The following is a 26,669-nucleotide window of genomic DNA, read 5'->3' on the forward strand; positions in this document are numbered from 1 at the left end:
GCATCCGCAAATTGGGAACATCTCCACGATTCATTTTGTTTATGGCAAATCAAATGAATCTACATCACCTCCCAATACTCTACCAATATGATCTGAAATCACATATCTCATGCGAGTATGGTTTTCAAAACCGAACTGGCCAAACATTCCAACCGAAAAAACTAGGAACCGGTTCCGTTTTTGTCAAAACCAGATTTTAACTAAAAATCGTTGATTTACTCGGTAAATCCGGACAATCAAACCGTTCGAACTGTTCAAGGATTTTGATCGTTTTTTATTTTTATAATTTTTGTCAGATCAGGACCCGGGAATCGAACCCTAGGGTGTTGGAACGTATCTTATTGTCAGACATCCCAAGTCAAATCCGAATTCCTTTGGGAGATAGATAGCTGGACATTCACATTCACACGTATATTGCCAGCTGTTATGTTTCAAAGGTGCAAATATCCATATTGTTTTCCTTCTACGCATTTATTTCATTTAACCTTTAACGAGTCAAAGTAAGTTGATCACGCTGACGCTATCACGCATCCACAAGCAATAGATCAAATCGTTAACACACACTGACGCTGACGCCGAGCGGTAAATAGGATCTGCTCGTCACAAACTGCACCTCGCACCAACCTCACAGGACATATCAGCCGTGCACCTTGAACACCTCCTACTTATAAATTTTTAATTCATGAGAGATGTTCCAGATGCACGGCTGATACGTTCTGTAAAGTCAGTGTAAGGCGTGCCTCGTGAGGAGCAGATCCGACGAGCAAGTACTTGACATGGGGATTGGTGCTTTCAAGGATATTTTAGTCATTTGATTCAATGAGTCAACTCGTTGTCAGATTAGACCCGCATATCTCTCTCCCAAGTCCCAAGTCACACCGAAACCGAACCCATCGCTGCCTTACTGTCGGAGATGGGCAACTGCAACGGCTTACCGTCCAACGGCGATCAACTCCAACCAGGCGGAGCAGCAAACTTACATGCGCCACCCCCAACCAACAACGTCATTAACGTGCGCCCCGATGATAAACCTACGCCGCCTCCTTCCATCCTGCACCAAGGCCCACAGCAACCTCCGTCCTTCGTTCATCGTCCACTCTCAAGCACCGGCCGCGTCCTCGGCCGTCCGATGGAAGATGTACGGTCCACGTACATTTTCGGGCGCGAGCTCGGCCGTGGTCAGTTCGGTGTCACCTACTTGGTCACACATAAGGAAACTAAACAGCAATACGCCTGTAAATCCATCGCCACTCGTAAGCTCGTCAATCGTGATGACATCGAGGACGTCCGCAGGGAGGTTCAGATCATGCACCACCTCACGGGGCACCGTAACATAGTGGAGCTGAAAGGGGCGTATGAGGACCGTCAGTCAGTGAATTTGGTGATGGAGCTATGTGAAGGTGGTGAGCTGTTCGATAGAATCATTGCCAAGGGTCATTACTCTGAACGAGCGGCTGCGGCGTTGTGTCGTCAGATCGTGACCGTGGTTCATAATTGCCACTCCATGGGGGTGATGCACCGGGATCTTAAACCTGAAAATTTTCTGTTTCTGAGTAAGGAGGAGGATTCCCCTTTGAAGGCCACAGATTTTGGGCTATCCGTTTTCTTTAAACCTGGTAATTTCTCCCCTTCTTTTCTCTCTATCGTAAAATCCACTTTTAGACTGCCTCTACGCATCCCCTCTCATTGTTTATAGATTTTATTGTAGCATTAAATTGCGTAGGTTTTATGCAAAACCCTGTTAAGATAATAATTAAAGCTACGGAGGTAAATGATGGTAGAGAGCAGAAGTGCTATTAAGCCTGGTTGAGAAAACCTACAGAAATATTATAGGACTTTATTCATTTATGTTCTTGACTCGTCTTATGAAAATAATGACGGAGTCGTTTCGATCTCGTAGCTCAATTAGCTGCTTGACTCATGACTGATCGTGGGATTTATACATATTATGCTACTCATATAACCTAATGTTTTACTATAATATTGAATTAGTGTAGCGACTTATAAAAAACGTAACTAACTTGTCTGGTTGTCTTAATTCATCAATGCTTGGCATAAGTATTTCACTTGTCTTGTCAGTTTGATATGTTAGCAAGTTTCCCTGCATGTTAAACGATATTTGGGATTATATCACAATTGGACCTGCTAAGCCAATAAGGTGGTATCTAAAAACTGCTGAAATAGACGCTGAAAGTGGAATGCAGAAAAGATTCCAAATTTAGAAGTACCTTTTCAGCCTTCTAGTAACCTTCCACCTTGCTGAATGCTTAAGTACAATAGCACTCCTAGATTTAAGTTTTGGCGTTCAGCATCTATTTCAGTTGCTTTCAAAATACTACCTGAATGTACTATGCTAACCACTTTTCTATCAAAAGACAGGAAAAGATTTATCATCATACCTTTGATTTTTTGTCAATGGGGCCACTTCAATTGACAAACCTTGGATCTAAGAATAGTTGATGCAGTAGCATCATTTAGAACCACCAAAGGTAATCCATATTCATGATTCAAAATGAGTCTTTAATGAAAGCAAGATAATGCTTTCCTGTTTCTTATAATGTTACTTACATGCATCTAGTTTCTTGTATATGCTGATCACTTAATTTCTGTTCTTTTAGTTTGTTTCACGAATTGTTAGAGATGCCAAATGAAAATAGTGACACTTCATTCCATTTTAACTTTACATTCTTCATATGCTATGTCCACAAATGAATTTCAAGCATCCCAAGTTAACTATTAAGACATTTCATCTCGGGCTTAAAATATTATAAGCTATTATGATCCTTCCGGATGTTATGGAAAACCACTGCTTTTTCTTTGCATGATTATTAGTGTTTCTAGTAGTTGCTTATTCTAAAAAATGAAAAAAAAAAAGAAACTCATGATGCATTTCTAACCAGTGCCATTTTTTTTACAATGTTTATGCGGTCCGCAGTGGAAGTATTCAGAGATCTTGTTGGAAGTGCATATTATGTAGCTCCAGAAGTGTTGCGACGAAACTATGGGGCTGAGGCTGATATTTGGAGTGCTGGAGTGATACTCTACATTCTTCTTAGTGGTGTCCCGCCTTTTTGGGGAGGTACCTACTCCATCCGTATTAATGAGGGAAAACATCCGTCATTTTCTGTTGATCCCATGCTTGCATCCTTGTGATTATTTGCAATCTCTTTGGTCCAAACCTTGTATTCCTTTTATTTTGCCTGGGGCGTGGAGCAAAAAAAATAGAATATTTAGAGGATCCATACTGGAACTATGGATTTAGAGCTCAGTTGTAAGAGAGGTCAATAATTAGGGTGGTTAGAAGTGTCCATTTAGGTTGGGCTATGCCCTTCACTTATCATGTCATGGCATGGGTCAACAAGTGAATGGCCACATGTACACTGAAAATGGGTTTGGTTAAGGATGATGAGTCTCTGGTCCTTTTATTTCCTAAGTTTCAAATGCTAAATATCACCTAATTCTGAGTCAGGTGTTCTGATATTGTTTTTGATGACTTTTATTTTTTATTGCAGAGAATGAGCAAGGTATTTTTGATGCTATTCTTCGAGGTCATATTGATTTCGTGTCTGATCCTTGGCCTTCTATATCCAGTAGTGCTAAAGATCTTGTGAAGAAGATGCTAAAGCATGATCCAAAAGAGCGACTTTCTGCAGTGGAAGTTCTAAGTAAGTTTTAAGTCTTCAAAATCTGAAAGGATAAGCCAAATGTGTGTATTGGTTCAACTGTGGCCATGAGATGTCCAACATGCATACAATTCCCTGATAGCATATCTGTTATATTTGATAAATATAGCATATCTGTTATATAAATATTAATCTTTCTCAAATTACTATTACATTCATCATATAGTTAGAGGGAAGAAGCTGCCCTGTGGCACATGGCATGTCACACATGTGCTGATGGGTTGTGACCCACCATTAGATGGATCCCTGCTTAAAGTGATCTCTGAGGCAAAAGTTGGTGCGAGTTTGTGATCATAGCCATGTTATTTTTCACTTTCTTGTGAGTCATCTAAAAATGAATTGTCAAGAGGTGTCTCATTTTGAGGTTTCTAAAGCTAATACTCTAGTCCCTTGTTTTGGATTGGGAACTCATGTACTTTGGATTTGGTAAGGGCACAATATTCTTATCCAAGTGCAAGTAAAAAGGTTTGATGGGGGTTTATTCCATATAAAGGCCTCTTGATTGGATAGTTACAATAATCAAATCAGATAAGCTTTGGTTGTGTTCCCATTTTGACTCAACCTAAGTACCACATAGGTGATTTGACCTTAACGGATTTTGTTGGGCTGATTTAACTTCAGATGGTCATGCCACACTTTGAATTGGGTCAAGTGCGTGGGGGTGTTGAGGAAAACGCCAAAAAGATGTTTCTTATATTTGGGGGTGTTTACACTTCAGCTGTCCTATGTGACACCTACATGTTTGAATCTATAATAAACTACTGTGCAGTTTGTTCTCATGTCATGATTTAAGTTCAAATATGTAAGTCTCCTGGTTGGTCTCATTTTAAGTCTTAGTTTCACCTATATTTCACATGCACCATCTATTTGGGATGAGGGGTGGTTCTCCAAGTCTCTCCTTGAAGGTAATGTAATATGCATGTGCATACACACACACACACGCACACTAATACATTTCTTTATTTGAATTTAGTCTTATTGTTATTATTTTAGCATATGCCTGTGAATATTCTGAAAATAATTCCTTTTTTATGTATTTGGTTTTCTGAAAACGAGAAGCATAAAGTTTGACTGCCAGAAATTAAATGCAGGCCACCCATGGATCAGAGAAGATGGAGATGCATCTGACAAGCCAATTGATATTGCAGTTTTAACCAGAATGAAGCAGTTCAGGGCAATGAACAAACTCAAAAAAGTAGCTCTGAAGGTGATAGTAGATCCTTTTTATGCCTTTTCTGTTCAAAAGGATCTGGAACCTTCTTTGAGCTTTTTCTTTGTGCCCCTCCTTCCTTTTTCTCTTCCAGGTTATTGCAGAAAATCTTTCTGAAGAGGAGATCATGGGGTTGAAAGAGATGTTCAAATCCATGGACACAGATAACAGTGGAACAATCACTTTTGAGGAATTGAAAGCGGGTCTTCCGAAACTTGGTAGCAAGCTTTCTGAGTCTGAAGTTAGACAGTTGATGGAGGCGGTAGGATCTCTTCAGTCTTTCCTTTTCAATTTATCTGGTGCTTCTGGCAGATGCTTGTCCTGTTTCTAGAACAACATAGAGAGAATGTCATGTTAGACTTGAGGTCCAAAACCTAGCCTAAACCCTACTTCCCAAATGAAAAGGTCAAACGATTTTATATATTGATCTGACTATATGATGAGTTTGGTGGACTATAGCTGCAGAACTGCATTTGGACTCTGTTTTTGGTTGGTTGAATAAACTCTTCTTTTGAAGTAGGTATTGCATTAGGAATATGTCATACTCTATTAAAGATGAATCACATTCAGAAGTTAGCCATGTAATATACAATATAGATAGAAAAACTTAGTACATAACATGAGGGTTGTACAAAGGCAGACAAATACACAAGAAATAGCAATATTTCAAGGCGAAAGGACCTATGTAAAAAATTGGTCACTAGATCTCCCTGACACCATGAGTTTAAGGACTTTCTACTTCATTTGAAGTTGTTTAGATGTTTTCTGATTGTGGCTCTTCCAGATATATCTATCCATATAGGACTGCATGTACAATTTGATTATTTGGTATGGTTAACAAAGTATTCTTGGCTCTTTCTCAGGCTGATGTGGATGGAAATGGAACCATTGACTATATTGAGTTTATAACAGCTACAATGCACATGAATAGAATGGAGAAAGAAGAGCATCTATATAAAGCCTTTGAGTATTTTGACAAAGACAAGAGCGGGTTCAGTTCTTTTCTCAAAACATTTATGTTTCTTCACTTTGTTATTATTACAATGTTACACAAGTGTTTGGTAAATCATTTCTGGTGTTATTAGTGTTGTTTGTTTCTTGCCTATGCATGCATTTTTTATTCCTATTTTATTTATTGTCCTTTTAGGTACATTACAATGGAGGAATTGGAACAAGCCCTCACGAAGTACAATATGGGAGACATGAAAACCATAAAGGAAATAATTGCAGAAGTTGACACAGATCATGTATGGTTTGTTTACTTCAAATGTGTTTATTATTTTCAAATATATGTTAATGACCACACATTCAGTATGCGGAAGCTATATAGGTACATGTTTTGTTTTAGACTCACTTTCCAAACATAAATTTTGAAAATATTAAAAGTAAAGAATTTACCAAAATAATAAAACTTTTAAATTATCTTAATCTCCTATAATAAAGTCTGATAAATCTCAGTGTATGAACATGTCTCCTCATAAAAACCCTCTCTCTTCGATAAAATCTCATAAAAACCCTCATAATAAAGTCTGATAAATCTCAATCTCCTATTAAAATCTATCATTACTCTTCTCTAATAAAAGTCATTCTTAATTCTCCCCCCCCTCCCTCTCTCTCTTCGATAGTCAATGTTTGTAACATCTCCCCTCCCCCCATTAAATCCACCAACCCTAGAGCAACCTTGAACATAGACCTTGGCTTGGAACCAAACTAATGTCAAAATCTCAATTTTCCAACCCAAACCTAATCAAAATTCTATATAACCTCATGCATTTGCATGGGTTTTCTTGCTAGTTATATGGTAAAGATGAATTAGCTCTCTGACTTCAACTAGGAAACATGATTATAGAGCTAGAGTGGGACCTACAGCACTCCAATATTTTGAATTAAAATTTATTTTTATCCCTTTTTCTGCATGGAGAGGCTTGCTTTGTGTTGGAAGGGAGTCTTTCTTGTCTGAGGGTTTTGCTTTAATATAAAAAGGTGATTTCCATGTGATAAAAAACCCAGCTGGGGAAAGAATAGGATGCTGATCTTTCTGAGGAGGTTGCAGTCTGAAAACCATAGGAACTAACAAATGCACAAATTACTATCTATTTACTATTTAGGCTAGTATTGCTGGTTAAATCACCATTGGTTTTGCTAGTTCGTGTGTAAATAAAGTCCCAAAATTAATGGAAAAGTTGTGGAATAACATGCAAGAAAAAGCACTTGTTGGACAATTATTCATGAGATGACAAGAAATAAGTTCTGCAACTATTTTTTTTAATATGTAAATCTCGCTTGTATTAGCTGGGTTTAATGATGTTTAGACCTCTGTTATCGACTTCAGCCATGATATATACAAGTCAGAAATAACAAGAAAAGGTCTAATGGATGCCTTCTCATTTAATAGTTCTAATTTGGTGATATTGTACTTTATTTATATTATCTCCTTTTCCCTCTTATGTTGCAGGATGGAAAGATTAACTATGACGAGTTTGTAGCCATGATGAAGAAAGGTAATCCCGAGTTGGTTACCAACAGACGCCGCAAATAAGTTAAAGTTTGGGTAGAAATTTTGCTAAGCTCACGTCAATTGGCCTACGTATTGTGTTTAAATTATTATGGCCACATGTTTTGCTGTATGATTTGTGGTTCCCTGCAGTCCAGTCCCTTTTGAAAGTTAGAGACCAGTCTTCTACATATCCATAGGATGGATTTATCCTTTTGTTTGGTGGTGAGGGCAGGGAGAATTCAATGCCAGACTGGAAGATTTGAGTAAAATTCTAGCAAGGTAATGATCCCATACCTCATAACTGATAAAAAAAGATCCCATACCTCGTGAATTTTTGCTGTCTTCAACCGTGGGGCTGGTATAAGAAAATCAAAAAAGGGTTGTACAGTCCAATTTTATGATCCTTTTAAACTGTGCTAGAATTCATCCATGTATTTTGTACAATTACTGTTACTTTCTTTTGGTATAATCATTGTTTGTTGTTTCCTGGTTTCTTGTACTGGAAATTGTCATATTTGTGTATGGGTGGTTCTACATGGCATGGCTAGAGCAGCAAATTGGAAACCCCACCCCATGCATATTTCTTGTCCACGCCCCATTTTGCAGCAATCTCACTGATGGAGATCGAAGACAATCCAAGATTGTCAAACTCCATTTCTGAGGAGCAGCATACGTTAAATCTCAATAGCAGCTGAGTTCTTAAACAATGAACATGACATTGATAGAACAGAGCATAATGGTAGAAAAAACGATTTCAATGTAGCCCACTCCTTATGACTAGGATGACGTTTTTCTAAGTATAGACTAACCGTGAGGTTCACACGGTTTACTCAGCTTCACTATCCCACCATCCTGCTCATCCGTGGCACACATCATCACTGGCGGAGGCATGTTGCATCTCATCTGGTTGATCTAGAATATTCATTATTTACAAACAGTAAAGGATTCATATGGGTCCCAGTTAGAAAAATACTTGGCTCCTACCACGTTGGAGGATATCACCTCCTTATTTTTAGATTTAAACCCTAAACTTTAAATCTAAATCTTAAACCTGAAAGCATAAAATCTAAATTCTAAACCTTAAATCTAAATCTTAAACCTGAAAGCATAAATCTTAACCCTTAAACCTTAAACCAAATCTTAAAATCTAAAATCTGAACCCCTGAATCCTAAACTCTAAAATCATGCGGAAGAAGCTCTCAAACAGCCCAGACTTCTTTTTTTTTTTCCAAACAGTCAAAGATTCCCAAATTCAAGAAAGGCTTGTCTGTTTGAAAAGGAAAAAAGCCTTGGACTGTTTTAAAGTTTTATGTGCATGACAGATTAATATGGTAATGGGTAGACTAATTGGGGTTGCGTGTCATATATATGTAAGAATAAGAAGCTCCAAAACAGCCCAGGCCGTTTGTTACAAGGACCCAAGCTGTTCTCGTTTGACTATAGAAGCAGAAGCATGGGTGATCAAGGAAAGAATTTTGGTGGGTAAGGAGGAATTCCAAGAGAATTATCATTGAAATGACTGCAAAGACTTGATCGAATGTCTGTGGAAGGAGATAGTAGATACTTTATTTGTTGAAAGATATTTCCATACCAGTTGATATTTTGTTTGTTTGTTTCCATTGTGCTAATAGAGAGTCTGTAATGAAGCTGCAAATTTTGCAATAGCCATGGGGGTTTCTCTGGATGATGACGAATGGTTTGGTTTCAGGCCTCCTTTCTCAGTAAATCCATGTTCTCAGAAAGGCTGCTGGTTTTCGGGGTATGACTGGTGTATGAGGCTTAAGGACTCTCTTAAATTAGCAGTCTGGAATTCTGGATATTCTACACTTAAAAACCTAGTACTAATGCCAATACTAACCATTGAAATTCATCAAAATTTACTTTGCTTTTGATTGGTGGAACTCTCAGACATGAGAATGGGGCAAGGTTCAAAGTATCAATACGCCCAATACGCCGGTAGAGGCGTATCGGGCAGTATTGGTAGTTTTTTTTTTTTTTCAAATCCAGTTTAGAAGGGCCGGTTTAAGGTCCATCCACCCCCTGAAGCAGTCAAAACCCTGATACACCCTCTGTAGGGGCGTACCGGCCAATACGGGCCGATATGTATTGATACTTTTAACCTTGGAATGGAGATATAATACATTGATATCAGACAATCTCACGTTTGAGAGTTTGACCGATCAAATATAATACTAGACCCAAATTCATATTAAGGGTCTATTTGGGAGGGATGAAGCTATGATTGAGTTTTTTTCTTTTTTTTGGCTGAAATAATCTAGAATTTCCAGGTTTTTTCACCGAACATTGTTTATAGGTCATCTTGGTTGGGCATCTCTGGAAGCTCTGTCAAACACAAAAAGGCTTGGCTGTTCTTTCAGAGGTTTGTAACGAATTGGGATCTGTTCCTAGCAGAGCATGCCTCACACCGACCTCACAGTCACATCCCACCCTGCAATAAGAACATCTCTCCATGAATAATAATTACAAGTATGGGAGATGTTTTTGATGTGCGGCCAAGACAGGCTGTAAGGCCAGAGTGAGACGCACTTTGTGAGGAGCATATCCGGGCTCGCTTGTAACAGCTAGTCTCTTGGAAGGATCTAGATTAACTGAGCACTTTAGCTGTGTGGTGGGCCATGAAACCAATGATAATGTTCCACGTGAGTAATAAGAAACATAGGGCCCACAATGAGGGGTTGAATATTTGTTGGTCCTACTTATTTTATGACTGGTGTAGACAATAATAATGTTGGTAGATGGGGAAATTGAGACACTCGTATATAGTGGACAGAAAATGCTTTTGCTCTGAAAGCCATCATCATGATATAATAATACTTATATGGTTGCTTCAATGTGAGTTACAAGCAGAGCATAAAAGAACCCTGTTAGCAATTATTGGGAACAATACCTGTTAATGGAAATTTGCTATAACTAGAGGAGCAGCATTCATTCAAGTTAGCATTATTTTTTACACCAATTCCAAGGGGTTACACAATGGGTAGTTCATCCCCAAAATCATAAACCCTCCAACCGAGGTGTAGGCAGGATTCTATCCCAAGTCTCCACTACAACAAGTAGGAGACCTTACCAACCAGCTGGTTGGCTCAATGCAATTAGGAATCCCCATTCAAATGGCTTATAGTAAGCTTTATTCATATGCAGCTTTACCCGTGTTTTTTTTAGAAAATAATAAGCCTCATAAGCTATGATGTTTTCGGACATATCGATATCTTTTACAATGGCTACCTGGGTTTGGTCTATAAGATCCTCCAACCAAGGTTTCGGCACTTGTGGGAATTCGGCTTCGATCAGGGCACTGCCTGGTCGAACAGCCTTTACAGTCTTGCATTGAGAATATCTCCAAGGGCTTGCCCTGATGGAAGCCAATCTGCATGTGTACAGAATTTTGGAGTATTCATTTTTTTTTTGTGCAAAAGGATAGTATGTACTTATTAGCTACAGAAACCTTACAAGACGGCCATTGCGGTAGTTCAACCAAATCCTCCCACAAAACAGACAAAATATTAGGAGGGGGACTGTCTAGTCATCTACTACAACATTGAGATACCGCATAGCTAGGTAAGGCATCTGCACTTCTGTTAGCCTCCCTAAAGCAGTGAATTAAAAGTGATATCCTATTCAAATACGCAGGTCTTGTGGCATTTTGGGATCAGAACTATATTTGTCTTGCTCATTTCTTCGGGTATGGATTATGGAATCATTTTGTAAGCATAATTGAATGGCTTTTGTAGTATATTTTCTTACAAGGCTCTAGAATTTTTGGTAGCCCAGGGAGTTGATCGATGTCTGGGATTAATATCGAAAGCTACAAGGTGTACATACCTCATCAAAGGCCAAAGGGGCATTCAAGACATCGATCATTCCTGGAATTATTCTATTTTGGATGTGGGCCATAAGGTTCGGGTTTAAGGAAGTAAGCCCCTTACCCCTAGGACTGTCCAAGGCTTAGAGATCCAAATGCTCACCCGAACCGCATTCAACAGCAAATTATATTTCTCCTCCATTAAATTGTGAATTGATGAAAGGAGTGGGTAAATTGTTCTTGGATTTTTGGTGGCAGTGAACTTCTCTGCGATATAATTCCATCTCAAGCTCCTTTATTCTTTCCTCAATGATCTCCAAGGATCTCTTATTCTAGATCTTAAGCTAGACATCCTCCAGAATCTTCTTGCAGCCTAAATTGTCGAGGACCCCTTCAAACTTAAAGCATGCAGGTTAGAATGATAGGGGTATGATTCCCAACCTAGAGGCCGCTTTATTTATCATGAATGCTTAGGGAAACATCTCTTGCTATCCCTGGTAGAGGCACCAAAACTTTGTCCAGACATTCCCTAACCAGACTTCCTTCTTGCCTCCGGTTGGACCAGGTGAATTTCTATCTCTGCTAGTATATATCAAGGGTTCTACAATCATACCTTGGAACTCATTTATATTTGGATGCCTCTTCCTCCTGCCCCCTGTTTCTCTCCCTTATTGGTTGGTTATCTTGTTGAATCCCTATTTCTCACCAAGTTGGACCAATCAAAATCTGTTCAAATTGGTAGCTAAAAATTTATATTTTCTTGACCTATTTTCTTGTTATAGTATTCATCAAATTTCAGTATTAGTACAAATAGTGATGGGTGGGGCTCAAAACATTCCACGGAGAGAGAGATTTTATATTGACAATATTAAAATGTTATTTATAATTATAATAAGTTTTTAATTAATTATTGAATCTTATTACTTTACTTTTATTATTTGTCTTTTTCTATTATCTATTTTTTCACTTATTAGTATTTTAGATATATTTACTCGTTTTATTTCAATATTTATGTTTTAACTTAATTGTTTTTCAAGAAAAAGTTTTAACTCAACATTAATATTTTAATACATTGATGAAAAATTAAACGTGTATATTTGGAAGGTGGATAGATAGATATAGAAATAGAGAGAGAGAGAGAGAGAGGGGGGGGGGGGAAAGAAACGTTAGAATGATTAGATGGTTTATTGGGCATGTAAGATAGATTAAGAGATGTTTTAGATGGGAGAGATGGTTTAGAAGAAATTTTAAGAGAGGAGATGATTTAGGTGATTAGGAAGGGGTGTGTGTGTGGGGGGGGGAGGGTTGGGAATGAGTGCTCATAATTCAGTTAATCGAACCATGGGCAAAATTCTGAAACCTTAGTCCTTTGATTTTTCAGATTTCCTGAAATGAAACTGAACTGAATCAACCGATTGGCTGGTTACGGTTTTTTATTGATTTGGTTCTTCGACTTTTTACTTTATATATATATATTAAATGCTATAAATATTATAATATATAATATATCATAAATAGATTATTATAAATATTATATATATTTATATATAATGCATACATATATTTACATATAATATATAGATAATATATGATATATTATATATAAAATATGTATATAATATGTACACTGATTGGTTCAGTTAATTACTGGTTTTTTAGTTGACTGAAAACCAACCGATCCTTTGGTTTTTCAAAATTATTGAACCGAAACTGAATTAATCGGTTCAATTAACCAATTTTTTAATTCGGTTTCATCGGTTCATTTCGATTTTTTGGTTTTTTATGAGCACCTCTATTAGGAAGGGAGAATGGAAGGAGAGAGTTAAAGTGGAAGCAAGAAAGGGGAAAGGGAGAAAAAATAGCAAGGGTGACATGAATAACCTTGATAAGTGAAGGCCAAAAAACTAAACAGATTATTAATCTTGATATGTATTGATATAAGTAGGGAAATAGTTTACAAATCGAAGTCTTCATTACCTATACATCACAAACCAACATTTAAAAATAATAATGTTAATAATAAGAATAATAAATTAATACAAAAACATTCAAGAAATGGAGGTAACTCGGACCGAATGATCAGCAGATCCAGTCAGAAAGATGGGCAATGTGGGATGCCAATCAACTGTTGTTATGGCTGCACTATGTGGAAGTGTTTTTAGATTACCAGTACGACCTTGGACCTGCAAAAGATAAGGAAAAAAAAGAAATTAACAAGGGGATTGATGATTAGGAAAAACCGCCTTGTGCTTCCGGTATGCTACACACAAACAGGGATTGAAGACCCACCAAGAGAGATCTCAAGCTGAAATTCAATCTTCAATCCAACAATTGTCTAGAAAAGGGTAAAAGAAAGTCAAGGGTGGTTCACCTGATAAATGGGTGATCTCACTGAACTGGAAGTTACAAGTAGTCTCCTCCCACTAGCATCCAATGCCATTTCATGTCTATAGATTTCAGCACTGTCAGGGTTGCAGAACCTACATATCAATTATGCCCAGGTTGCATGAGTTCCTTAAGATAGAAATGGGTTAGATGGACCACAAGAACAATCAGCATGAAGTGAAACAATTAGCAGTGTGCTGTTCCAATAATCCAGAATTAAAAAAGAAAAAAGAAAAAAGAAAAAAGAAAACTTTCTCAAGGAAGACATCTGCAGGTTTTTCAACACCAGCTCTATCAATAAATTTACCTTAGCTTTTTCAGAAAAAAAAAAACACTGGCCAACTGAAATCAGTATAATATTAACTAACAAATTATTGCATTTGAAAATAAGCTTTAAATGTCAGGCAGCACATGGAGATAGAATCGTTGTGAAATATTATGTCCATTTATCAAAATCTCCATGCCTATACCAAGTTAAAGATGTTGCAATCTGCAGGATTTTAGAGACCATTGAATTATTCTACTATAAATTATAATTAGAAACGCATCCAACTCTTGTAATAAATAAAATAAGTTACTATATGTGGAGGAGGTGCAAATAGTTTATGTACCTGCTACAATCTCTTGACCAAAGAACTTGGCCTTGGTTCTGTAAGCTCCACTCAAATATCTGTAATGAACAACCTACTTTAAATAAACTTCTCCATGTTCACTTTAGCTAGGAAAGGAACTACCCACCACTGTGAAATTTTCAGATAAAAATTTACTGAAACACTGTTCCTGTTTTTGTTTTTTGTTTTGTTTTTTTAGAAAAAAAAAAAAAAACGCCATCCAAATATTTGGAATAGCTACACATTGAAAGGTACAGGACAAAAAATACTTGCCTTTCCATCAGAACCCAAGCTGAAGATGCTTGTCTCATCAGGCCCAAAAAGGAGAGAGCTCATTGCAGAATCATGGGCAGGCCATCCTGTGATTTGTAGGCCAGCTGACATGTCTTCCACTTGTTAAGGATGACACACATGTATGAGGGACAGAAATGCATGTGCGTAACTGAAAGCTAAATCTTATTCAAAACCTAATGACGATAATCTAATTAAAGGATACCAAACATATGAATCATTCCATCGGTTGCAGAGGCTGCTAAAATCTTTCCATTGTGATTGAAGCAAAGAGAAGTAACTGCTGGATGATCTTTACCGAGAGGAAGGACTGTCTTCATGAAAGGCAAAATTTTGATAAAACTTAACTGATTTAGTTCAAACCAACCATCAAAATGTGAAGCTCTTGGACAACCAAAACTCATACCATAGCCTTCCATGTTTTCATGTTCCAAACTGTTAATGAAGCAAACCCCATTTTATCAACATATCTTGAGCCACGGCTGCCAAAAACAATAGCACATAAGAATCTTGTGCAACCAAAAACAAAATAGAGAAGGATTGCAATAACTAAATGAATCAGAAACTTGTTAACCCCAAAAAAAAATCATAATGTTGATTATAATTTTCTCCATATCATCTTGTTCAGCTATGAAGTAGACTAACCAAGTGATTGTAGGTTGGGAGTTTCTAATTTGATAGGGAGGGGTAGCAAGTGGGCTAGCTCTCTATTTTCACTTCTTTATTCTTTTCCTTTAATAAAATCTGACCAGTTACTAATCAAAAAGGAAAAGAAGAAAAGATTAACAAACATCCTCCAACACTGTTTTATCTAGAAGAAGCAGTTGTTGTCATTGACATAGTTGTTAAGGGAGCAAGGTTTAGCTGAACATGATGGCTGTTCAGCAGGCTGTGGAACCAATGATAAAGTTCCACACCAGTATATAAATACATGGGGCCCGCACCTTTCACAGTAGGGCCCATGAATTTATTACTGGCATGGAACCTCATCATTGGTTCCACAGCCTGCTGAACAGCCATCCGTTCAGCTAATCTGAATTCTTGTTAAGGTGATGCCTAGGTAGGACTCTCTCTCATAAATCAGATCCTTAATTTCTCACCACGTACATCCTAGTATGATTTTATCTTTTTGCCCTATATCATTTGTACTAGTAGGATTTTGTCATGTTAAAAGCTAATAGCATCATGATTTTTTTTTTTTTTTGGAGAAAGGGTAACAATAATATTAATGGTGTAGCAAATTCTACAGAAAATCATTAAAACTTCAATATATGTAATTTTTCATTAATTTTACTTAACAAATATTAATCTCTGAAAAATCAGTTTCTCTGGTCACCAAGAAATGCTTGCTTCTATAACTGGTAGTAAAGCAACTCCAGACTACTTGGGACAGCCTGATAGGAGGATGCTGTCATCACTTCACAATTATGGAAGAATGAGCTACAACTCAGACATTCCTCAAAATCACAATGGTACCTCACTATTTTCTTGCAAATGGTGACACATTCATAAGTAGAAATGGACAAAAGAAACCATTAAATGGAAGTAAAGTCACCAAATGTTTCAGGTGTGCTTGTATGAATAAATTCTTAGACAAGGGAATTTCAATTTTCCTTAACACCCTGCTGATTTTACCAATCATCACTATTTTTAATGCCTAGTAGCTCCTTTTGCAAGCGTTGGTATTGCTATCAAATCTTCAGAGGACAAATCCTCCCCAATATTCCCAAAATTTTCCTGGTAGAAAAACTCTCCCTAAATCATTCTCCTTGAGACCAATACAAGGTGTTTCACCTGTTTAAGTTGGTGGTATTAGTGAGTTCAGCTGTGATGATTTGGTAGTTCATTAAGTTTTTAATGTGGCAGTCTTGTTCTACAATTTTCTAATATGGTATCCACTCATCTAGTTCTAACTTTTCAGCAGTGTTGCATGGACGCACCTAAGTGGATGAAATATTGTATTGGTTGCAACTTGGGCATGCTCAGGTCGAGGCATTGTGCATTTATTAAAATTTGAATAGGCCCAGCCTGAGGGTCCGAGCCTGATGCTGTGTGTATATTTTTCACATCGGGTACCCAACTTGCACCCCTATGTAAACACACATGTCAAATTCTGGTTCCCATGTCCATATCCATGCAATACTGCTTTCCAAGACTTATGTTGCTGTTCTATGACAAGACAGATTATTTTCAAATGTTCTACCGTGGATTGGTTTGTCCAAGTTGACGTAGAGATACTGTCTCAGGAGAGGTTGGACAAATTTGGATGTAAAATACTTTTTTTCTTTTGACTGGTATATTTCAATGTTAAGAGGGGGAATATGACATATGTCTTACAGTGTTTCTTAAAAAAGGGCCATTACTCATGTTGGTTCCAGGCTTCCAGCTATCTATAGTCTTGAGAGTGGTGGAGTGGATATGGACCTAACTTTTGGCATTTTTGCACAAAGTGGCTGATCTCAGACTTGAACCATTATCATTCTTGTCAGCACAAGAATTTACCAATGCATTAAACAATGACCCTTTTATAACATTTCGTAGAAGATACCGAGATTATATTTAACAGTAAAAGTCCAAGGTATCTGTTGCTCTTATATTAATTAGGTCCTTCAGTGGTTGCAAGTGCTATCAAGGAAAGTTCTCAATCAGGCACACTAGAGGGTGGTGTGATGTGCATTGTATCTCAACTTTCTGTTTATATAAAGTTAAAAATTACCTACATTAACCAGATTATAATTTTAGCATTAATAAAATTGTTACAAGACCATGTTTATATAAAGTTAAAAAGAACTTACTATAAAGATAGTTTCCCAGTTATTCAACTACTTAGAATTTTAGATGATTTGGGATAAAGATAAGAAGCAAAAGAGAATACCCTCTAGATGATGCAGCAGAGACAAAGATTGGTTCCACGGGGCTGCATTTAAGATCCAAGACACTGCAATAAAAGAAAATGAAGATCAAGTCCAAAATAAGAATCTTCATCAAAGATAAGTGTGATGAGGACCTTGGATATGCTTCAGTTGTGTTAAGATCGCATACAACTCTCTTTGCATCAACATTCCATGCTTTAATGCCACCATCAGCTGTGCCTATGAATAGCTATCATCAAGAAGAGCAATTAAAATTGGAATGCATGATTCTAACATCACAACTATCTAAACACAATTTACGAATAATACACATTTCAAACATATTGTATTTAACATACCAAGCGGTCAGATTTGCACTCCCAGTCAAGTGACATAATCTCAGCTCCACAGTATATGGTTGCATTTCTAGATGTTGAGGATGACGAGTCATAAGTCCATATCCTTCATTAAAACATAAAACAAGAAAAGGTAGCTTACTGATCAGACTGCAACGATCAACTAGGGAAATGCAATTTTGCAGCAAGAACTAATCAGATAGTCCTAAACTCAATCAGACTGCAAGAGGATTGCCTCTTGTTAGGTGGTATGAACTAGCCTAACAAGAGGCAATCCTCATTGTACATACATTCTTTTACTGCAGTTAATAAAGTTACACTGTTAACCCAAAAAAAAAAAAGCAGGAGGTTGGAGTGGGGGTGGAGGGGTTGTCACATTGTTTCTTCTGCAGTTCCAAAAGTAAATACCTGACTGTGCCATCCATAGATGCACTTGCAATATTGCTTCCAGAAGCAGAAAAGCGGCATCTACTAATTGGACTAGTATGGCCCAAAAAGGTTTCCTGAAAACCAATGTCTTTAGACAGATAAAACAAAAATAAAACTGCAAGTGAAGGAAGCATGAATTACAAATATGAGTAGTTTAAAGTTTCAAAAATGGGAAGAAACATTTCATATGACTTCATTATACCTGGAAGTCTACTTTGACCTCTGGGAAGTCTTCCTCTATCTGCATTTCTCCACCATTTTCTGTTGAAACCTCTCCAAATGGTTAATTAATTGAATAAACCAAGATTTACAAAGAGATCAAAGTAAACAAATAGCTAAGAACATTACAATGATTTCTTTTTTTTGAAGAACATCAAGATGGTTTTCATTGCAGAATAATGCTTCTCAGCGGCTTGGAACATATTATGACCTAGGGTATTATATTTCTTTTTTATGTTCATTTAATCTCTGTTACTAGTTAAGAACAAAAAGAGAATAGCAACAGACCAGAATGGAAGCCACTTTGAGATGTTTGAAGGCTAGTTGTAGCTTCATCATCTCCAACAGGACGTTTTATTGAATTTGAGTAACGTTCTGATTCAGATGATGTTAGACCAGACAGAAGTTCGGTAAGGCCAGAAACATCCCTCTCCTGTTCCCCAACTCCAGGGTCTCGTAAACGGGAAGTAGATACAGCACTAGTTTCAAGAAAACCCCTGGATGAAAGATCATTTTCTTCATTTACGGTCTTTACTGCAGTTCCATTTGAAGCTTGTGAATGTGAAGACCCATTCTTTTCAAGCAGGCTTCTTTCCATTGCTGATGAAGCAGTACTAAATGCAAGCAACATTGGTTTCATTCAGAAACTTGCATCATGTCAACTAGCAACAGTGATGAATATAGAACGAAAAAATACCCCCTTAATTGGCATAGCTGGGTCTCCTTTTCCTCCAATAAAGCCTGGAGTTGTGACAATTTAATGTTAAGTTGCTTAATGTCTTTCTTGAGACGCTTAACGGTATTCTTCTCAGTACTGATCCTTAATAGGACAGGGATGCGTGAATTCGTTAAGGAAACATTTTTTTGAAAATAATATATGCAATAAGATGAATTTGCAGAAGAACTGGTTGACATCCTCTAGTAATAACTAGAGGTAAAATGATAATTCTAGTGTTGCCAAAGTAAAACAGCCATTATAATCTAAATTTGCTGTGATCTAACTGATATACTTTGTTTAAAAATGTTGGAAAATGATAAACTATTTTGACATTATTTAACTGTAAAAATTATTGATCAAAAAAATTATTTAACTATAAAAAGGAATAATATATTTTTTATAGTAAAAGAAAAATTTTATTAAAAAGAAAAAAGAGAAGTACAAGAAAGGTGATAAGAAATCAGCAGAGAGAAGCAACGGCTCAACAATCACACACCACAAAACCCCCACACAAACAAACCTACAAAACATTCACCCCAAAAACAAACAACATCCCATCAGAAGACAAAACACCATTCCACATATAAAACAATCACACCTCTCCAATCACTAACATCAACCTACGCCTAGAACCCCAAGAAAAGATGTTGCCAAGAGATTCCATAGAAAATCCCTCCAGCATGAATATTTAACTTATAATATCAATTAACTGGGGATAGATACATTCCACACCTCAACATCTATCAAAATCTGATCTTAAAATAGAAAGAATTACATACAATAGTAGGATAATAAAATCCATTTAGCAACAAACAACTATAGAGGTCCAACAAAAGTTTCTTAACGTGTGATTGTTATATGGTCTTAAATCTAGAATACTGATTAAACTTTAAACATAATAAGTAAGCATCTTCTGAACAGAAAAAAAAAAAAAAAAAAAAGATGTTCTACCAAAGGATATGAGTACCATTGAAGATCTCACTTAAGAAGTTTCTGAAAGAAAGATGCAAGGCATCGAACCACTCCCTTGAAAAAAAGACACGGAACTGAGGATCCAAGCTTGGATTTTTTAGATATGGAATGGCTGCAAAGAACATCCCATGCTATAAAGTAAGGGGAAGGTACATTCAAAAAATCACAAAGCAGGTAGTAATAATAAATAAATAAAAAGTAACTATAAAAATAAGTAACCACTTTATCCTTAGCAAGAGAGATAGAAAGATTATGTAAATCCAACTCATGAAGAGATTGAATGGTGACAGTAGCCTAAATCTAAATTAAGTAGATAAGTAAGAAAATGGAAGGATGGGAAGAAAAGACCCACTAAACCATGGAGTCCAGTCCTGGCCTCTTTGCAGCAAATCATTGCCATTAGCTCCAAAAAAGTCTACAACTTTGTCTCTCCTGCCTGATTTTATAGCATGGACAATATAGTACCGTAGAATTGAGACTTCTAACTTTGATAGTGTAGTATTGAGTACTATTTCATTGGATGAAGAGAAGCACTGCTTGAAAAAATTCAATAGACCCACTAATTTTTCAGCTTGATACTTGGGCACGTATACTGAGAAGATCAAGTCTAGGATCTTGTCCACTTGAAACCCTTTTCCAATATCTGTTGACAACTCCGTCTCAAAAGCTTGTAGAGTACTTGTAAACCCTCTGAAGACAAGAAACTCCTTAACAAGCTCCTCTGCGTAATGCATGTTCTCCATCTTATCCTGTGAGAGATAAGCTGAGAGATATCTCAGGATCATAAAAATTGATTAATTGTGGTTGAATTGTTAAATTATAAGCACTTAAACAAGAGATTGTTTATGAAAATATGGCAAGTTATAAGGCTGTTTCAATCATTTTCAAAATTCAGCTTATCTATTACTTCAGTACATGTTTCATGATACACATGGGTTCTTAATATTTCCCCTAGTCAAAATATTTGCTAAATAATACATAAATCCAAGTGCTATACAAAAGAATGCTAAAATTCATTTTTTACATTAATTTATCTCCTGGTGAATTAACAATGAAAATACATAATGTTCAAACCTTACAGTTCCAATGGTCATTAGTCAAACATTTAACCAAGGAAGAGTAGGACGTCTAATTCAATCACTGGTGGGAACCACAAATCATCTCGACCATCACTAATGTCCCAATTCCATTGAAATCGGATAACCAAGTTGTAGCTGCAAGTTTGACTAAAGTGGGGGAATACAAGACTCAGCTGGTTGATTTAGATCTTAGCCAGAGTTGACATTCCAACATAAAACCAAGATCAAATTAACTAGAGTTACAATTTCCATGTCAGAATCATCTGCAACTAGCATGAAGCGAAGGAATAGATATTCCAAATATTAGAGATTAATACGGCAAGCTATAGTTGACAAATAGGCTGAACACAAAACCCCACCACAGGCTCCTGTGAGATAACTGATAGCAGAAAATCAAAATTGGGACGATAAATTACCGAAAAACGAACTAACGGATCTAGGGCAGTTTACTGTAGCGGAAACCTCATCAATCATAGAGGAGACCAGTATGGAAAAGAAAACACTAATAACAAACAACAACAACAATAGTACCTCTTTCAGAGTTAAGAAGATGAGAAATCAGACATGGGCGAGGACAAGGAAGTAGTTCTTCGTTTCTGTTAGAGCTTGCCGCTTAAACATCTGCCGTTTTCTTGTTAAGATGCACCGCTAACATAAGGCAGGTTTGAGCTTCAGAGTTGGCAAATAAGGATTGATGATTGATCTACTACAACGTAGCGCTCGCGTGGTCGGTGTCTGTCTCTAACCTCGTGGCTCTTGGTGGCAGTTGATCTATTATATTTTCTTTTGAGCGGTGCTAACCCTCCATGTAGGCAGTTTAGGGGCTGTTTGGCATCATTGCTATTTTTTGGAGCGACAGCGTCACATTGAAAAAAATGGTGCTTCAAGTCACATTTTGGAAATCGGGAAGTCATGGTTTGGAGGAATGTCAAATTTGACATTTTCTGGAGCTGCAATTCATTACTGCCAACAGGGCAGTTATATGACACTAATGTGGCACGGGATAATGGGTATCACCGTACCAAAACTGAAAACGTTTTCTGAAATAATGATATCAAACAGAAAAAGTTAATATAGTTACAACAAACATCCTAACATTTTTTGAAAAAACAGTACTCCAAACCATACGTTAACAGCATCGATGCCAAACATATACATAATCAACCACAGGGAATCGGTCGAATAATTTTACATTGGCACCCCACATGCACATTGTACCATGCATTGCAAATATCTCCAATGACACAACTAAGGCACCCCACATTTACTGATGAGGGTGGATTTGGCCCTCCAGTGAAATTGTGACACCTGGCACCTCATGCAAACCAAGTGCAGCCTCTTGACGACTGGACAGCTCGGGCAGCTCGGCATAGGCAGCTCGGTACAGCTCGGGCAGCTCGGCATAGGCAACTCACCACAGGTAGCTAGAGATCGAACTGGCAAACAGGGCGGCAAGAACAAGGAGGCGGCAAGAGAGTATTCGCAGGGTGCAGAATTCTCTCTTCTTGATTTCAGCACTAAAGAAAATCTAATGTTGTGTGTCTTCTCAAGGCTGCCGCCCCCTCCTTCTTTTTGTTAACCTAAAAGGATTAGCTCCTAATCCAATTAGGAGCAGCTTATCCAAATCATATTTGGATAAGACTTCTCTTCAGGTGATAGGGATAAACCCTTATCTTATCTGCAGATTAGATTAGCTTTCTCCTAATCTCATTAGGAGGTTTCAAGATCTGAATCATATTCAGATCTGAACTCTCTGAGTGGATAAGATTAAGACCCTATCCTATCTGCTAATCCATCTCAGAATTCGCCCCTTTAATTAACTAAATGAATAGCCCAGTTCAAAATGGGCTTTAGGCCCATTAAGCTTATGTGCTCACTTAACCTTCCTAACTGCTGCCCAGTTGGGCTTCCTTGTATGGCGTGGGACCCAAGCATTGATCTATACATCAGCCACATGGGTTCGGCCCAACCTTTGTTACAAGGCCTGGCCAAATACACTGTTAAAGACAGTGCACCCCCTGAAACCCATCGAATGGGCTCTATGGGCCCAACACTTACCCTAAGTGGTCCCTAGGCCAAGCCACCTTGTAACACCCAAGGACTGTGGGCAGATGCAAGATTAGCCCATCAGGTATTATCCTCAATGGTCTTACACTCAACCTCTCAGCCCATAATGGTCACACACTGCCCGACAAGAGAGGACCTCTCCCTCGGCTGCAAGGAACAGTGTTGCACTCTCCACTTATATGGATCCCGGGAATTAAAACCTTTTTGGAAACATTTGAAAAACCATAATATATATATACTTTTATATCTCATATAAAATATACTTTGCAAAACAAATCTCAACGGTTGAAATCGGCTGCCGGCAGTCTTGGTTTCCATCAGTGAGAGTGCATCCCCGATCATTACCTTTGTCCGACAAAGGGGCTGATCCTGTCACTATGATCACCCACTCAGATGAATTCTCGAACTGTCCTAACATACCCAGGTTTTGACCCCCGCTAAGGATCTCGCTGATTGGTATATCAAAGACAGCCCAATCCGACACCTAGTGCAGTATCATAATCGAGTCTAGGGGTCGGGTGTAACTTTCCAGTTTTGCCCATCAATCTCCAAGGTCTAGGGCAATACTGGAAATCTGGTCCAGTTCAAAGATTCAATTAATCCTACACTGTATGTGCCTAGGGTCTCACCCTGGCAGCTGAGACAGGCCACCCCAACCGATTTGGTGGCACCACAGTGTCAGCCTTGTCAGGATAGGTCTCCCCAGACCGACCCACTGGCTGTGAACATTCTAAACTAACACGAGTCTCATTAAGTGTCCAGTTTAAGGGTATTACACAGAAACATACCAAGGGAACATGAATCAAATATGCACTTTTATTCATTTACAATAAACTCATAAAGTACATCATTCTGATTGAAGCTAAGGGCATACAAAACTATCTAACAGCTCCCACTTGCACTTAGGTCCAATCAGGTACTAGCCGGAGTCCCATGCTTTCCACGTGTTTCTCAAACACTTTCTGTGATAGTGGCTTTGTCAATGGGTCTGCTAGATTTTCCGCTGACGCTACCTTCTGAGTCAGGACGTCCCCTCTACCAACAATCTCCCGCAGTACGTGGTACTTCCTCTTGATGTGCTTCGACTTTGAGTGGGCTCGTGGCTCCTTAGCCTGAGCAATGGCTCCATTGTTGTCACACAACAATGGGATGGGTGATGTGCTAGACGGAACTACTCCCAACTCGTGAACGAACTTCTTCATCCATACGGCTTCTTTAACAGCCTCACTTGCGGCAATGTACTCGGCCTCGGTCGTGGAGTCTGCAGTGGACCCCTGTTTGCTGCTTTTCCAGCAAACAGCACACGATCCTAACGTGAAAACATATCCAGATGTAGACTTTCTATCATCTGGGTCTGACTGGAAATCGGCATCTGTATACCCTTGGATCTGTAGTGAGCTACCGTTGAATACTAGACAAAACTCTTTTGTCCTTCGAAGGTACTTAAGTATGTTTTTCACAACAGTCCAATGCTCCTGCCCTGGGTTGGCCTGAAATCTGCTTACTACACTCACTGCCTGAGCTATGTCAGGACGAGTGCACAGCATGGCATACATGATGCTCCCTACGGCTGAGTCATAAGGAACATCTTTCATGCCATCAATCTTCTCAGAAGTCTTGGGAGACATCTTCTTGGAGAGAGTGACTCCGTGCCTGAAAGGAACATTTCCTTTCTTGGAGTTTTCCATGTTGTATCTCTTGACTATTTTGTCAATGTAAGCAGATTGGGATAATCCTATTATCCGCTTCGATCTATCTCTATAGAGTCGAAGACCCAGTATATAGGAGGCTTCTCCAAGATCTTTCATGGAGAATTGCTGTGATAGCCATACTTTCACCGTAGTTAACATTCCTACATCATTCTCAATGAGTAGAATGTCATCTACATACAGAACCAAGAAGGTAACCTTATCTCCACTGTACTTCCTGTAGACACAGGGTTCATCCGGATTCTGCTCGAAGTCAAACGATTTGATAGCAGAATTAAAACGGATGTTCCAACTTCTAGAAGCTTGCTTAAGTCCATAAATGGATCTGTTAAGTTTACATACCATGTTTTCCTGTCCTGTAGTAATGAAGCCTTGCGGCTGCTGCATATAGATATCTTCAGTAAGATCTCCATTCAGGAATGCAGTTTTGACATCCATCTGCCAAATCTCATAATCATGGTATGCTGCTATAGCTAGTAGTATCCTAATGGATTTAAGCATGGCCACAAGCGAAAAGGTTTCCTCATAATCGATGCTCTCTTTCTGAGTATACCCTTTCGCCACCAGACGAGCCTTAAAGGTCTCAACCTTACCATCGGGGCCCTTCTTCCTCTTGTAAATCCATTTGCAACTGATTGCCTTTACCCCGGAGGGCGGATCTACTAGAGTCTAGACTCCATTGGTCTCCATTGAGTCCATCTCTGCTCTCATGGCCTCCACCCACTTCTGGGAATCTATGTCCAACATAGCTTCCACGTAAGTCACGGGATTCTCCTCACTAGTCAAGGTTTCCACCAGGTAACTATCCTAGTCATAACCATAACGGACTGGTTGCCTGGATACCCGAGTGGATCTTCTAGGTTGGTCACTACCTGGAACTTGTGGGACATCTCCCACTGCTCCTGAGCTCTCCTCATCAAGAACAACTTCCTGACGATGGGTGTCCAGAATATAATCGGTTTCCAAGAATTGTGCATTTCGACTGCAGAACACTTTCTGCTCACTTGGGTCATAGAATAGATAACCTACAGAGCCTTTTGGGTAGCCTACAAATAGGCAACGACTGGTCTTGGGTTCCAACTTATCTGCACTCGTTCTTTTAACGTGTGCTGGACAACCCCAAATCTTCAAGTGTTTGACACTTGGTTTCTTTCCGGTCCAAAGTTCATATGGAGTATTCGGAACCGATTTGGTTGGAACTCGATTCAGCACATAAATCGCAGTTTCTAATGCGTAACCCTAAAAGGATGTGGGTAACTCTGAGTGTATGAGAAGTGACCAGACCATATCCAATAAGGTCCTATTCCTCTTCTCTGAAACACCGTTAAGTTGTGGTGTAGCAGAAGGAGCTAATTGTGATACTATCCCATTATCCTTTAAGTAGTCCTTGAATTCGTCAGAGAGATACTCGCCACCTCAATCTGATTGACGGGTTTTAATTTCTCTCCTTAACTGTTTCTCGACCTTTTGTCTAAACTCTTTGAACTTTTCAAAGGATTCAGACTTGTATCTCATTAGGTACACATAACCATATCGTGAAAAATCATCTGTGAAGGTGATGAAATACACGTGTTGATTTCGTGTCCTAACACTCAGGGGACCACATACATCAGTATGTATTAGGTCAAGTGTGCTTGTACATCTTTCAGGCTTACCGTTAAATGGTCGTTTCGTCATCTTGCCTTGTAGGCAAGGCTCACAAGTGGGAAGATCTTCTACAGTTAGAAAATCCAAAGGACCATCCTTTACCAATCTTGTGATTCGGTCA

At 38.3% G+C, this 26,669-nt stretch overlaps 2 protein-coding genes across 7 annotated transcripts; one reads left to right on the plus strand and one right to left on the minus strand.

Moving 5' to 3' along the window:
• The first annotated feature begins 805 nt into the window (after positions 1–805).
• LOC104600271 (calcium-dependent protein kinase 1-like) lies at positions 806–7,889 on the plus strand. Its single transcript, XM_010263132.3, has 8 exons — positions 806–1,616; positions 2,936–3,079; positions 3,513–3,665; positions 4,775–4,890; positions 4,988–5,155; positions 5,757–5,884; positions 6,041–6,140; positions 7,349–7,889. Exons 1-8 carry the CDS (start codon positions 914–916, stop codon positions 7,430–7,432), a joined length of 1,596 nt encoding a protein of 531 aa, XP_010261434.1. The 5' UTR covers positions 806–913; the 3' UTR covers positions 7,433–7,889.
• LOC104600270 (uncharacterized) lies at positions 5,152–21,886 on the minus strand. 6 transcript variants are annotated; one of them, XM_088895485.1, is made up of 17 exons: positions 21,657–21,874; positions 20,399–20,809; positions 20,036–20,158; positions 19,054–19,195; positions 18,645–18,970; positions 18,340–18,398; positions 18,117–18,211; positions 17,712–17,814; positions 17,508–17,602; positions 17,376–17,438; positions 14,907–14,982; positions 14,706–14,814; positions 14,483–14,595; positions 14,210–14,268; positions 13,585–13,693; positions 13,286–13,396; positions 5,152–5,220 (listed from the first exon to the last, which is right to left on the minus strand). In XM_088895485.1, exons 2-17 carry the CDS (start codon positions 20,787–20,789, stop codon positions 5,167–5,169), a joined length of 2,028 nt encoding a protein of 675 aa, XP_088751611.1. In that variant the 5' UTR covers positions 20,790–20,809; positions 21,657–21,874; the 3' UTR covers positions 5,152–5,166. The 6 variants fall into 6 exon arrangements, with proteins under 6 accessions (XP_088751611.1, XP_088751610.1, XP_088751609.1 ...); XM_088895484.1 differs by lacking the exon at positions 5,152–5,220 and adding an exon at positions 12,939–13,190 and having other exon boundaries at positions 20,399–20,795; positions 21,657–21,886; XM_088895483.1 differs by lacking the exon at positions 5,152–5,220 and adding an exon at positions 12,939–13,190.
• Positions 21,887–26,669: the final 4,783 nt, after the last annotated feature.

The sequence above is a fragment of the Nelumbo nucifera genome, chromosome 1 (genome assembly GCF_055504915.1).
Source record: "Nelumbo nucifera cultivar China Antique chromosome 1, China Antique-T2T, whole genome shotgun sequence".
Lineage (NCBI taxonomy): Eukaryota > Viridiplantae > Streptophyta > Magnoliopsida > Proteales > Nelumbonaceae > Nelumbo > Nelumbo nucifera.

Coding starts and splice junctions, on each gene's coding strand:
- LOC104600271 (XM_010263132.3), top strand. CDS start 914: ATGGGCAACTGCAACGGCTTACCGTCCAACGGCGATCAACTCCAACCA. Junction 3,080..3,512: donor TGTCCCGCCTTTTTGGGGAG/GTACCTACTCCA, acceptor TTTTTATTGCAG/AGAATGAGCAAGGTATTTTT. Junction 6,141..7,348: donor CAGAAGTTGACACAGATCAT/GTATGGTTTGTT, acceptor CTTATGTTGCAG/GATGGAAAGATTAACTATGA.
- LOC104600270 (XM_088895484.1), bottom strand. CDS start 20,789: ATGGAGAACATGCATTACGCAGAGGAGCTTGTTAAGGAGTTTCTTGTC. Junction 18,399..18,644: donor TCAAAGTGGCTTCCATTCTG/GTCTGTTGCTAT, acceptor AGGTTTCAACAG/AAAATGGTGGAGAAATGCAG. Junction 13,694..14,209: donor TGGTCAAGAGATTGTAGCAG/GTACATAAACTA, acceptor ATTGATATGTAG/GTTCTGCAACCCTGACAGTG.